This window comes from Leptodactylus fuscus, chromosome 7 (genome assembly GCF_031893055.1).
Source record: "Leptodactylus fuscus isolate aLepFus1 chromosome 7, aLepFus1.hap2, whole genome shotgun sequence".
Classification (NCBI taxonomy): domain Eukaryota; kingdom Metazoa; phylum Chordata; class Amphibia; order Anura; family Leptodactylidae; genus Leptodactylus; species Leptodactylus fuscus.
In genome coordinates this window covers 125,790,344-125,802,929 of record NC_134271.1, presented here as the reverse complement: position 1 = coordinate 125,802,929, position 12,586 = coordinate 125,790,344, and the positions used below count along the sequence as shown (strand labels likewise).

At 41.8% G+C, this 12,586-nt stretch overlaps 1 protein-coding gene across 1 annotated transcript; it reads right to left on the bottom strand.

Annotated features, from left to right (window-relative positions):
• Nucleotides 1-1,840: 1,840 nt before the first annotated feature.
• Nucleotides 1,841-11,873, bottom strand: LOC142212899 (jeltraxin-like). Its single transcript, XM_075281029.1, has 3 exons — nucleotides 11,831-11,873; nucleotides 3,462-3,522; nucleotides 1,841-2,450 (listed from the first exon to the last, which is right to left on the bottom strand). The coding sequence occupies exons 2-3, from the start codon at nucleotides 3,517-3,519 to the stop codon at nucleotides 1,843-1,845; spliced, it is 666 nt and encodes a 221-aa protein (XP_075137130.1). The 5' UTR covers nucleotides 3,520-3,522; nucleotides 11,831-11,873; the 3' UTR covers nucleotides 1,841-1,842.
• Nucleotides 11,874-12,586: the final 713 nt, after the last annotated feature.

Genomic DNA, 12,586 nt, shown 5'->3' with positions numbered 1-12,586 from the left:
AGCGGTGTTTTGGATCATTGTCTTGCTGAAATATCCATCCCCGGCGTAACTTCAACTTCGTCACTGATTCTTGAACATTATTCTCAAGAATCTGCTGATACTGAGTGGAATCCATGCGACTCTCAACTTTAACAAGATTCCCGATGCCGGCATTGGCCACACAGCCCCGAAGCATGATGGAACCTCCACCAAATTTTACAGTGGGTAGCATGTGTTTTTCTTGGAATGCTGTTTCTTTTTGGACGCCATGCATAACGCCTTTTTTTATAACCAAACAACTCAATTTTTGTTTCCAAAATGAAGCTGCCTTGTCCAAATGTGCTTTTTCATACCTCAGGCAACTCTATTTGTGGCGTACGTGCAGAAACGGCTTCTTTCTCATCACTCTCCCATACAGCTTCTATTTGTGCAAAGTGCGCTGTATAGTTGACCGATGCACAGTGACACCATCTGCAGCAAGATGATGCTGCAGCTCTTTGGAGGTGGTCTGTGGATTGTCCTTGACTGTTCTCACCATTCTTCTTCTCTGTCTTTCTGATATTTTCTTGGCCTGCCACTTCTGGGCTTAACAAGAACTGTCCCTGTGGTCTTCCATTTCCTTACTATGTTCCTCACAGTGGAAACTGACAGGTTAAATCTCTGAGACAACTTTTTGTATCCTTCCCCTGAACAACTATGTTGAACAATCTTTGTTTTCAGATCATTTGAGAGTTGTTTTGAGTAGCCCATGATGCCACTCTTCAGAGGAGATTCAAATAGGAGATCAACTTGCAATTGGCCACCTTAAATACCTTTTCTTATGATTGGATACATCTGGCTATGAAGTTCAAAGCTCACTGAGGTTACAAAACCAATTTTGTGCTTCAGTAAGTCAGTAAAAAGTAGTTAGGGGAATTCAAATCAATAAAATGATAAGGGTGCCCATACTTTTGCACCGGTCAAATTTTGGTTTAATGCATATTGCACATTTTCTGTTAGTACAATAAACCTCATTTCAATCCTGAAATATTACTGTGTCCATCAGTTATTAGATATATCAAACTGAAATGGCTGTTGCAAACACCAAAATATTTAGAACAAAAAATGATTAAGATTAATAGGGGTGCCCAAACTTTTTCATAGGACTGTAACTGCTATCTGGGCACCGGGTTCACCAACAACCAGGAAAACAAGAGAACTAAAGTCCCTCTAATACCTCAATATGATTGGAGTACCCGTCCACAATATGGGGCTGCTGCAATCTCCGATAGCATGCACAGCACCATAGCAGTGAATGGAGCGCTGGTCATAAAAACGTACTGACACTCCATTAACAATGAGGAGGCATGGTGGACTTTGGTCTTAAATTCTCTGGATTATTGGGGAAACTTGGTGGTTGGACCTCCCACCTGACACTTATCCTTTGATATCTTTTGGTTTAAAGGATAAGTGTCCTTAACAGCACAACCCCTTTAACAAACAGTGTAACATAGAATATAACCGTGACACTTTTGATGGCTTTTGTTAAGATATCACAATGCAACCAGTTATGGCACTTCTGAAAGTCAAGGCTTCCATATGTAGACTATTGGAGGTGGTTGGATTTGTGTACGACACCTGGATGTTATTGGATATCTCACATAGGTTTCATCTCAGGACAAAATTGACAATGGTTCTGCTATAGAATTTTTTTTTTTTATTAATTTGTGATCTCACATTTAAGGAATCACAGATGATGTATACATATTGTATGGGCAGAATGAAGCCTTACACATGTAGTAATAAATGGACATACTTCGATATACTGTAGTAGTCACCATATAGAATACAAAGACAATCGGCTTCCATTTTGCATCTAGTTAATCATGTGGAAGCGGCTTCAACCTCCAAGACTCCTCCTTTGATCTCGGTAGTTCCACTTATCCAGTTAAAGATATTTCCACCTACAATATCATAACCAGTAGAAAAGCGTCTCAAAGATTGTGGGTCCAGAACATAACTCCACATATGGACATCACGTATTTCACCTACAAATGATTGACCAACCTCAAAACCACCACACATATTGTCCTGTTCCTGTCCAATAACGACGCACATCTCAGGTCCTATGGGTGGTCCTTTATTTGTACCTTTTCTAGGGTATTTCTTGCCATTTATCCAAAGTTGGACCAGTCCAGTCTCAGAGTCCCAAGTGACACAAGTGTGTTTCCAGGCTAGAACCTCAGGATCCACCATAAATGTAATTTCTTCTTGATTTATGAAAACATGGCATATGTTTGGTGGTTTCGGGTAAATAATAAAAGCGTTGTCCTTTCCTGAACCCGGAATGGCTATGGATAAAAGAGAATGTTCTCGTGTGAGGTCAGTATAGGAGCGTAGGCATACGGAAAGTTGCTTCAAAGGTTTGTCCACAGTTGGCTTCAGAATCACATGGTCAGTGGCTGTTTGCCTAGGGAAGATGATAATTTTGTCTAGACCAAAAGATACATAAAGTTATTATTTATAATAATAATAATGATATCATTAACGAGTTGACAAGGAGTCAATGGGAAATATGATAAAGCTTCTAGTATTCTATGGGAAAACCAGATGCTCAAATACTCTAGGCAAGTTAAAAGAAAAAATTCTATCACTGGATTTTTGGAGTTTTAACTGACACCACGTAGGAATAGTCTAACTGAACTACGTGAACTACCCCTAACTCAACCCCCCCACCCTATCATACTTACCTGTCTTCCAGTCTGGAACTTCTAAGCATGGGATGTCACTTCTTCTGGGCGTGCTGACATTCTGATTCTATAGCTCAGGGGTGGGCAGCTATTAGATGTCAAGAAGAGGAGGTCACCTGGAAGAAGTGACGTGCCGTGCCCAGAAGGTCCAGACTGGAAGACAGGTCATTATAATGGGGAGGTGGGTTGGGTTAGTATTGGTGATGTTCGGTTTCCCTCTTCCGGAAATGGAACGTCACCAGAAAATGTGCCTGGGACGGTCACATGACTGCTTCGCTGATCTAGGTAAATATAGATTTTTGGCACACTAAGTAGAAGGTAGAGGGGAAAGGGTGTTTAATTTAGATTAGAAATATCAATTTATCCCTGACAACCCCTTTAAGAGGACAAAAAACAAAACACCTGCTTTCACACAACGGGCAACAGGGACATTGGGAGGAAACAATCTTATCCATTAGCGATGAATGTTGACACCGCTGTCCTTGCTTTAGTTTGCCGGTTTGATGGAGTTGTTTTCTCCAGGTCAGGCAAAAAACCTAAAGTCAAGACTCTACTACTATTGACTTTCTAGCCAGGTTTAAAAAAAAATTGACAAGTCCCATGCTACAACATCGGTCGACATACGGGTGGAAATATATACTGTCATGTCTGACTTTTCTGCACTTGACGGTATGTGCCATGGTTGCGCCACTTTTTTAAGCACTTCCTGGATTACACAATGATCATCATACAGAAGATATAATGCGCATTCACCTTTCTGTGCAAAACATCCGGAGAACAGAAGAACAAAAAGGATCGGAAAGTTCTTCATTTTCTGGAAAAAAAAGAAAACCGAAATATTTCAAACTTTTCAAGCACTTTATATAACTTAACCATTTCAGGGCCGGGCAAATTTTTGGCTTTTTTGATACATGCGATTTTGAAGGCTATAACTTTTTGTTTGTTTGGGATATTTACATCATTTTTGCTTCTCTTTTTGGTGATCCGTGAAGTACTACTATTTTTAAAAAGTAGTTTTGTCTCTCCATTACGAAGAATTTTAGGTGACACAAAGGTTTCTATTACTAGGGGTTGGGCAAGAACTTATGATATACAGTAGGTGTAGGCAGTGGTTAATTTATTTTTTAGCGCATTGTGACCTCCATAAGGTCATAATTGATCTTCTGAAAGGGGCTTTATCATTGGGAAAAGTCATTTTTAACTATTCACATCCTTGCATAGCCTTTAGAAATGTTATTCCACACTTACCTTTTGTATGTAAATCACCTCAGTGGTTTTTGAATGAGACTGTTTCTTATTAATATGCTAATTAGCCTTCTCCCTGCACCCCGGAAGTCTCATCGTTTGCTGTTTATACAGCACAGGCTGCTGATGACTCCTCCTCCCTGCTCTCACACACATCACACAGCAGCCTGTGCTGTATATTCAGCAGGGAGAGGAGAGCTGGTGAGAACCTCCTGTGCACGGAGAAGGCTAATTAGCATATGAATAAAAACGGACTACACTACTGAGGCGATTTACATACTAAAGGTAGGTGTGGAATAGACTTTATAAAGCCTATGCAAGGATGTGCTTAGTTAAAAATGACTTTTCCCAATGATAGAGCCCCTTTAACAAAGGTTACCAGTGTTTCAGCAAGTAAATATTTATGATGTTATGATATAGGCTGTGACGCAACAATGCTAAGAATACCCAACCATTCTAAGCATTCATGTCCTGTAATAGAATTCAATCATGTGATGTAAAATTTATTATTATTATTATTATTATTATTAATAAATCCAAAAGAAAAATTGGCATTAAAAAACTAATCTTTATTGATATTACCATTAAAAAATATTTCCCTGGGTACAAAATTTTTTTTTATAAAAATAGTCTATTTTATGCACCATTTATTTCTAAACACCAAGGGGTATCTAGTAAGCGTCTGAGAGCCCCTCTATTCAGTGGGTGTTTAAAAGAAACAACTATAAGACATTGCCTGTAGATAGCATGGCTATAGTCAAAGACTATTGAGTGGGTGCTAGTTCAAATCCCCAATCTATCTGTTTTGAGGATCAGTTAGATACAATTCATCTCAGGCTAATTGACTGCTGAGTTGTAATATATATGACTGCTTCTTGCTCTTAAGAATTCAAAGAAGCATAAAGTAACTTTGTATCAATATTGCCATGAGTTTGTTCATAGCAAATATATATCTAGTTACTATGCCTCTATATTGCATGCCAGCAGCACGATAGGTTAGCTGATGGCATGGTTAGGATTTAAAATAATAAGCAAATGTCTAATGAATAGGCGTCTCTACGCGTTTCCCCCCTGTTTACGGGGTTCCTCAGGAGACCTTTTGTATAAATACACCCCACGGTTTTGATGCGATACCGCGTCGGTAATGAACTCCTATTCAACTGGGACTATCTGCAATAACATTCCCTACAGCAGATTCTACCGTCCCCCAGCTTACTGAGTCCGCTAATCCTGCTCTAATAGCACAGCCTAGATGTTCATTAATGGCGGTTATAACCACCGTTCTCCGTGCCTTGATGGTAGGCACGGATAATTTTTACCAGCCGAAGGCAGAGCGCCGCAGCGAGTCCCTTTATACCCAGGACAAGAGGTGCGTACTTACCCGCCTTCCCGCTCGTCTCCCATGACTGAGGGCGTGTCATAGACTCCGCCCCCCGTCAGTGATTGGTTAGCGGGCGGGACGCTCGGTAACTATGGTAACGGAGACGCTCATCTCCGTGCCCGGCCAGATGATTGCCAGCCTGCAGCGAGTCGCACGTCTCCAGATCTTAACCTGTGTGTCCCTTAGTACAATCCAGCTCTGGGTGACGCTTCAGCAGCTTTAGAATAGACAGTAACACACCGTGGTCATGAAGATGTTACATTTAAACCCTACTTAGAGGGTAAGAAGGCTGGTACCTATCATTTTCATAGATGACCCAATGTTGGACGCAAATAGAAAATATACCACATCTGCCCTGCAGTTTGTCAGAAGTGCAGGACTTCCTAGCTATTACATACAAATTTTAGTTAACCCCAAATTTGCTTATCAGCTCAGGGGAACAGCAATGGGGAGCCCTGCGGCCCCCACATATGCCAACCTGTTCCTGGGCTGGTGGGAGGAGCGCCTAGTTTTCACGGACCCAATGGATCAATGGACGGAGCACATTATTTTGTGGCTCCGTTACATTGATGACATTTTAATTTTTTGGGGAGGTACATCATCACAATTTGTGTCTTTTGTGGAAGCTTTAAATCATAACGAAATTAATCTAAGGTTTACATTTGAAATACATTCAACAGAGATTAATTTTTTGGATCTGCACATTAAGATTAATGAAGGGGGCACACTGAGTTCCACGGTGTATCGGAAACCCACCTCCACGAACAATCTTTTGAGGTGGGATAGCTTTCATCCTCAATCCCTAAAGAAAGGTATCCCTAAGGGACAATTTTTAAGGATGAGAAGAAATTGCTCTGAGGAGGGAGAGTTTAATCAGAAAGCGTTGGATCTATGCAAGCGGTTTGGACAAAGAGGGTATCCATTGGATACAGTCAAAACGGCGTTTGATTATGCCTCCTCATGTGACCGTAGTGAACTGTTAGTGCCTAAACCCAAAAAAGAGAACGATGGGTCCATTAGGCTTATCGGTACTTTTGACAGCAAACATAGAGAAGTGAGGGACATCATTAATAACTACTGGAAGGTTCTGCAATTGGATAGGGACATCAATCCTTTTCTGACCTTGAAGCCCACAATTACATATAGGAGAGGCAGAAACATTAAAGATCACCTTGTACATAGTCATTTGGGATCGCAACAGAAAGATGGTACATGGTTGGATAGAGCAATTCCTGCGGGAATGTTTAAATGCGGGGGTTGCAAGGCCTGTCAATATGTTACAAAAGGTGCTAGGTTCCAAAGTGCAAAGACAGGGAGATCCTATAATATTAGGGAGTACATTAATTGTAAAAGCAAAGGAGTTATTTACCTGGCAACCTGTAGTTGCAATAAAAACTATGTAGGCAAGACTTCCAGAGAACTAAGACGTAGGATTTTGGAACACATTGGTTATGTGAATCGAAAAGAGGATCAACCAATAAGCAGACACCTGTGGGAGGAACACAATGGGGACCTCAGGGCTCTGTCATTTCAGGGAATAGAACTGGTAAAGCCCTCCATACGTGGGGGGGATTTTGATCGCAAACTTTTACAACAAGAGGCAAAATGGACATACCGCCTACAATGTGTCAAGCCGGATGGCTTGAATGAGATTATTTCATACGCGTCCTTCATTTAATATGCTCCTGTCATTAAGTGTTAGGGGTATTTTTTTATAATATAGTGCATGGTAGATATGGTTCTGCGATATCTGATCGTTTTACCGATATACCGCGGTGGTCTTCTATTATGCATGGCGGGTACCCCCTAATAATAACAAAAATGGACACTTATAAAAAGCTAGCGTTCAGGGTTAATCTTAGATTTTTGGTCTGTATGTGCGGTAAGACCTTCGTGACCTGGGATATGTGTGTATTTTTCTAATATTACTTTATGTGAGGGTTATCTGAAGGATAGGGTGGGTCTGTAGTGATAAAATCGCACAAGTAGATGTGAGACGCTTTTTTAGAGTTTGACAGTTATTCAGGTTATGCAGGTCATGTTTAGAAACATCTGAAAGATGATTATTGGATAAGTTATATCATTTCGGATAATGTTGGGGACAATTATTTAAAGTTAATAAGCAAATTTGGGGTTAGCTAAAATTTGTATGTAATAGCTAGGAAGTCCTGCACTTCTGACAAACTGCAGGGCAGATGTGGTATATTTTCTATTTGCGTCCAACATTGGGTCATCTATGAAAATGATAGGTACCAGCCTTCTTACCCTCTAAGTAGGGTTTAAATGTAACATCTTCATGACCACGGTGTGTTACTGTCTATTCTAAAGCTGCTGAAGCGTCACCCAGAGCTGGATTGTACTAAGGGACACACAGGTTAAGATCTGGAGACGTGCGACTCGCTGCAGGCTGGCAATCATCTGGCCGGGTACGGAGATGAGCGTCTCCGTTACCATAGTTACCGAGCGTCCCGCCCGCTAACCAATCACTGACGGGGGGCGGAGTCTATGACACGCCCTCAGTCATGGGAGACGAGCGGGAAGGCGGGTAAGTACGCACCTCTTGTCCTGGGTATAAAGGGACTCGCTGCGGCGCTCTGCCTTCGGCTGGTAAAAATTATCCGTGCCTACCATCAAGGCACGGAGAACGGTGGTTATAACCGCCATTAATGAACATCTAGGCTGTGCTATTAGAGCAGGATTAGCGGACTCAGTAAGCTGGGGGACGGTAGAATCTGCTGTAGGGAATGTTATTGCAGATAGTCCCAGTTGAATAGGAGTTCATTACCGACGCGGTATCGCATCAAAACCGTGGGGTGTATTTATACAAAAGGTCTCCTGAGGAACCCCGTAAACAGGGGGGAAACGCGTAGAGACGCCTATTCATTAGACATTTGCTTATTATTTTAAATCCTAACCATGCCATCAGCTAACCTATCGTGCTGCTGGCATGCAATATAGAGGCATAGTAACTAGATATATATTTGCTATGAACAAACTCATGGCAATATTGATACAAAGTTACTTTATGCTTCTTTGAATTCTTAAGAGCAAGAAGCAGTCATATATATTACAACTCAGCAGTCAATTAGCCTGAGATGAATTGTATCTAACTGATCCTCAAAACAGATAGATTGGGGATTTGGACTAGCACCCACTCAATAGTCTTTGACTATAGCCATGCTATCTACAGGCAATGTCTTGTAGTTGTTTCTTTTAAACACCCACTGAATAGAGGGGCTCTCAGACGCTTACTAGATACCCCTTGGTGTTTAGAAATAAATGGTGCATAAAATAGACTATTTTTATAAAAAAAAATTTTGTACCCAGGGAAATATTTTTAATGGTAATATCAATAAAGATTAGTTTTTTAATGCCAATTTTTCTTTTGGATGTGCTAAAACAAAGATTCTAGTGGAAGTTTATTATTATTAACAATAAAAAATTTTAAAAGTTCAACATTTATCCAAAATTTGTTTATGACTATTTTTACGGGACACATATGGCATTATTATTAATTATTTATTATTATTATTATTATTATTATTATTATTATTATTATTAATAATAATTTATTCATTTTTACAGCACCATTAGTTCCATGGTGCTGTACAATATTATATTGATTCCAGGGTGCTGTACATTATTATATTAATTCCATGGTGCTGTACAATATTATATTAATTCCATGGTGCTGTACAATATTATATTAATTCCATGGTGCTGTACAATATTATATTGATTCCAGGGTGCTGTACATTATTATATTAATTCCATGGTGCTGTACATTATTATATTGATTCCAGGGTGCTGTACAATATTATATTAATTCCATGGTGCTGTACAATATTATATTGATTCCAGGGTGCTGTACATTATTATATTAATTCCATGGTGCTGTACAATATTATATTGATTCCAGGGTGCTGTACAATATTATATTTAGAGATGAGCGAACAGTGTTCTATCGAACACATGTTCGATCGGATATCAGGGTGTTCGCCATGTTCGAATCGAATCGAACACCGCGTGGTAAAGTGCGCCAAAATTCGATTCCCCTCCCACCTTCCCTGGCGCCTTTTTTGCACCAATAACAGCGCAGGGGAGGTGGGACAGGAACTACGACACTGGGGGCATTGAAAAAAATTGGAAAAAGTCATTGGCTGCCGAAATCAGGTGACCTCCATTTTAGACGAATAGTGGATTTCAAATCCGGGTCATATGAGAATGTGAACTTTGTGACTATGAGACAGGGATAGCTGTACAGGCAGGGATAGCTAGGGATAACCTTTATTTAGGGGGGAATGTTATTAAAAATAACTTTTTGGGGCTCTATCGGGTGTGTAATTGTGATTTTTGTGAGATAAACTTTTTCCCATAGGGATGCATTGGCCAGCGCTGATTGGCCGAATTCCGTACTCTGGCCAATCAGTGCTGGCCAATGCATTCTATTAGCTTGATGAAGCAGAGTGTGCACAAGGGTTCAAGCGCACCCTCGGCTCTGATGTAGCAGAGCCGAGGCTGCACAAGGGTTCAAGCGCACCCTCGGCTCTGATGTAGGAGAGCCGAGGGTGCACTTGAACCCTTGTGCACCCTCGGCTCTGCTACATCAGAGCCGAGGGTGCGCTTGAACCCTTGTGCACACTCTGCTTCATCAAGCTAATAGAATGCATTGGCCAGCGCTGATTGGCCAATGCATTCTATTAGCCCGATGAAGTAGAGCTGAATGTGTGTGCTTAGCACACACATTCAACTCTACTTCATCGGGCTAATAGAATGCATTGGCCAGCGCTGATTGGCCAGAGTACGGAATTCGGCCAATCAGCGCTGGCTCTGCTGGAGGAGGCGGAGTCTAAGATCGCTCCACACCAGTCTCCATTCAGGTCCGACCTTAGACTCCGCCTCCTCCAGCAGAGCCAGCGCTGATTGGCCGAATTCCGTACTCTGGCCAATCAGCACTGGCTAATGCATTGTATTGGCGTGATGAAGCAGTGCTGAATGTGTGTGCTTAGCACACACATTCAGCTCTACTTCATCGGGCTAATAGAATGCATTGTCCAGCGCTGATTGGCCAGAGTACGGAATTCGGCCAATCAGCGCTGGCTCTGCTGGAGGAGGCGGAGTCTAAGATCGCTCCACACCAGTCTCCATTCAGGTCCGACCTTAGACTCCGCCTCCTCCAGCAGAGCCAGCGCTGATTGGCCGAATTCCGTACTCTGGCCAATCAGCACTGGCTAATGCATTGTATTGGCGTGATGAAGCAGTGCTGAATGTGTGTGCTTAACACACACAATTCAGCTCTACTTCATCGGGCTAATAGAATGCATTGGCCAATCAGCGCTGGCCAATGCATTCTATTAGCGTGAACTGAGTTTGCACAGGGGTTCTAGTGCACCCTCGGCTCTGCTACATCAGATTGCTACATCTGATGTAGCAGTGCCGAGTGTGCATCAGATGTGTAGTTGAGCAAAACTGACTCAGCACTGCTAAGTCTCTGCATTCGCATAGGAATGCATTGGCCAGCCTTCGGCCAATCAGCGCTGGCTCTGCCGGAGTCTAAGGTCGGACCTGAATGGAGACTGGTGTGGAGCGATCTTAGACTCCGCCTCCTCCAGCAGAGCCAGCGCTGATTGGTCGAGTTCCGTACTCTGGCCAATCAGCACTGGCCAATGCATTTCTATGGGGAAAAGTTAGCTTGCGAAAATCGCAAACTGACAGGGATTTCCATGAAATAAAGTGACTTTTATGCCCCCAGACATGCTTCCCCTGCTGTCCCAGTGTCATTCCAGGGTGTTGGTATCATTTCCTGGGGTGTCATAGTGGACTTGGTGACCCTCCAGACACGAATTTGGGTTTCCCCCTTAACGAGTTTATGTTCCCCATAGACTATAATGGGGTTCGAAACCCATTCGAACACTCGAACAGTGAGCGGCTGTTCGAATCGAATTTCGAACCTCGAACATTTTAGTGTTCGCTCATCTCTAATTATATTGATTCCAGGGTGCTGTACATTATTATATTAATTCCATGGTGCTGTACATTATTATATTGATTCCAGGGTGCTGTACAATATTATATTGATTCCAGGGTGCTGTACAATATTATATTAATTCCATGGTGTTGAAATAGCCCATGATGATAGTGGGGATGTCAGTGGAGATGAAGTGCATTAGGGAGGTGGTGAAACGGTGGCTGAAAGTGGTGGTAGGTCCTGGTGGTCGGTATGTGACAGCTACTTGGTGGTTGGAAGGTGAATAAATACAGACATATCGTATTTCAAAGTAGTGGAGTGCCGGAGCAAGTAGCTATTGGATTAGGATGAAGGAGCAGTTCTTATAAATGAGAAGGTCAACACCTAGGTTTGTTGTTGGGGCAGGGGGTATGTGAGAACTTCCGACTGCCATAGGAGAACTCAGAAGTGGAGGTAGTGTCTGAGGGTGCCAATGTAAATATATGTTACGCTAGGTTCACACTAGTGTGTTTGTTACCGCCATCTTACCTTATCTTGTCTTCAATCCAAAAATGACCTTTTTTAACCGACTGTAAAATAAGGATTGAATTTAGTTAAACCTGTCGTCATTGTTCTAAAAATTTTGAAAAGAAATAAAATACAGAAAAACTTAAATAAAAACTGCAGGAATGACATCATACATACATATATTATATCATACTCTATATCAGAGCATCTTGAACTTGGCTGCTTTCCAATGTTATTCTGAGGTGCAACTGGGGAGGAAGTTTTGACACAAGTTTCTTTTTGTGCTTTTTTAATTGTTTTTCTGCATTCAGAACATCCATTTTGAGATTTTTTTTATTTGCCTTGGGCCACAAGCATTGGTGAAGCTCCAGATAAAAAAAAAAAAAAAAAAAAAAAAAAGAGACGTTCTGGTATACTGTATATACTGTAATGTTCCATATATTCCAGTAATGCTCCACATCGTGCACAAAATACACTACAAAATACTGCACAAGGCAGGTTCACAGCTGCGCCCAGTCTCTGCTTTAGGCAATCCGGCGGGTTTCCGTCTTCTGCCCAAGAAACTGGACAGGGGACGGAAACTTGGTAGTCAGTTTTGAAACCCATTCACTTGAATGGGTTTGTAACGTGACCGCCCATGTGCGTCTTCTGTCTCTCTGCGGTGAAACCATTTTTTAAACTGGACACAAAGTCAGACATGCAGGACTTTGTGTCTGGTTAAAAAAAACGGTTTCGCTGCGGAGAGGCAGAAGACGCACACGGGCGGTCACTTTGCAA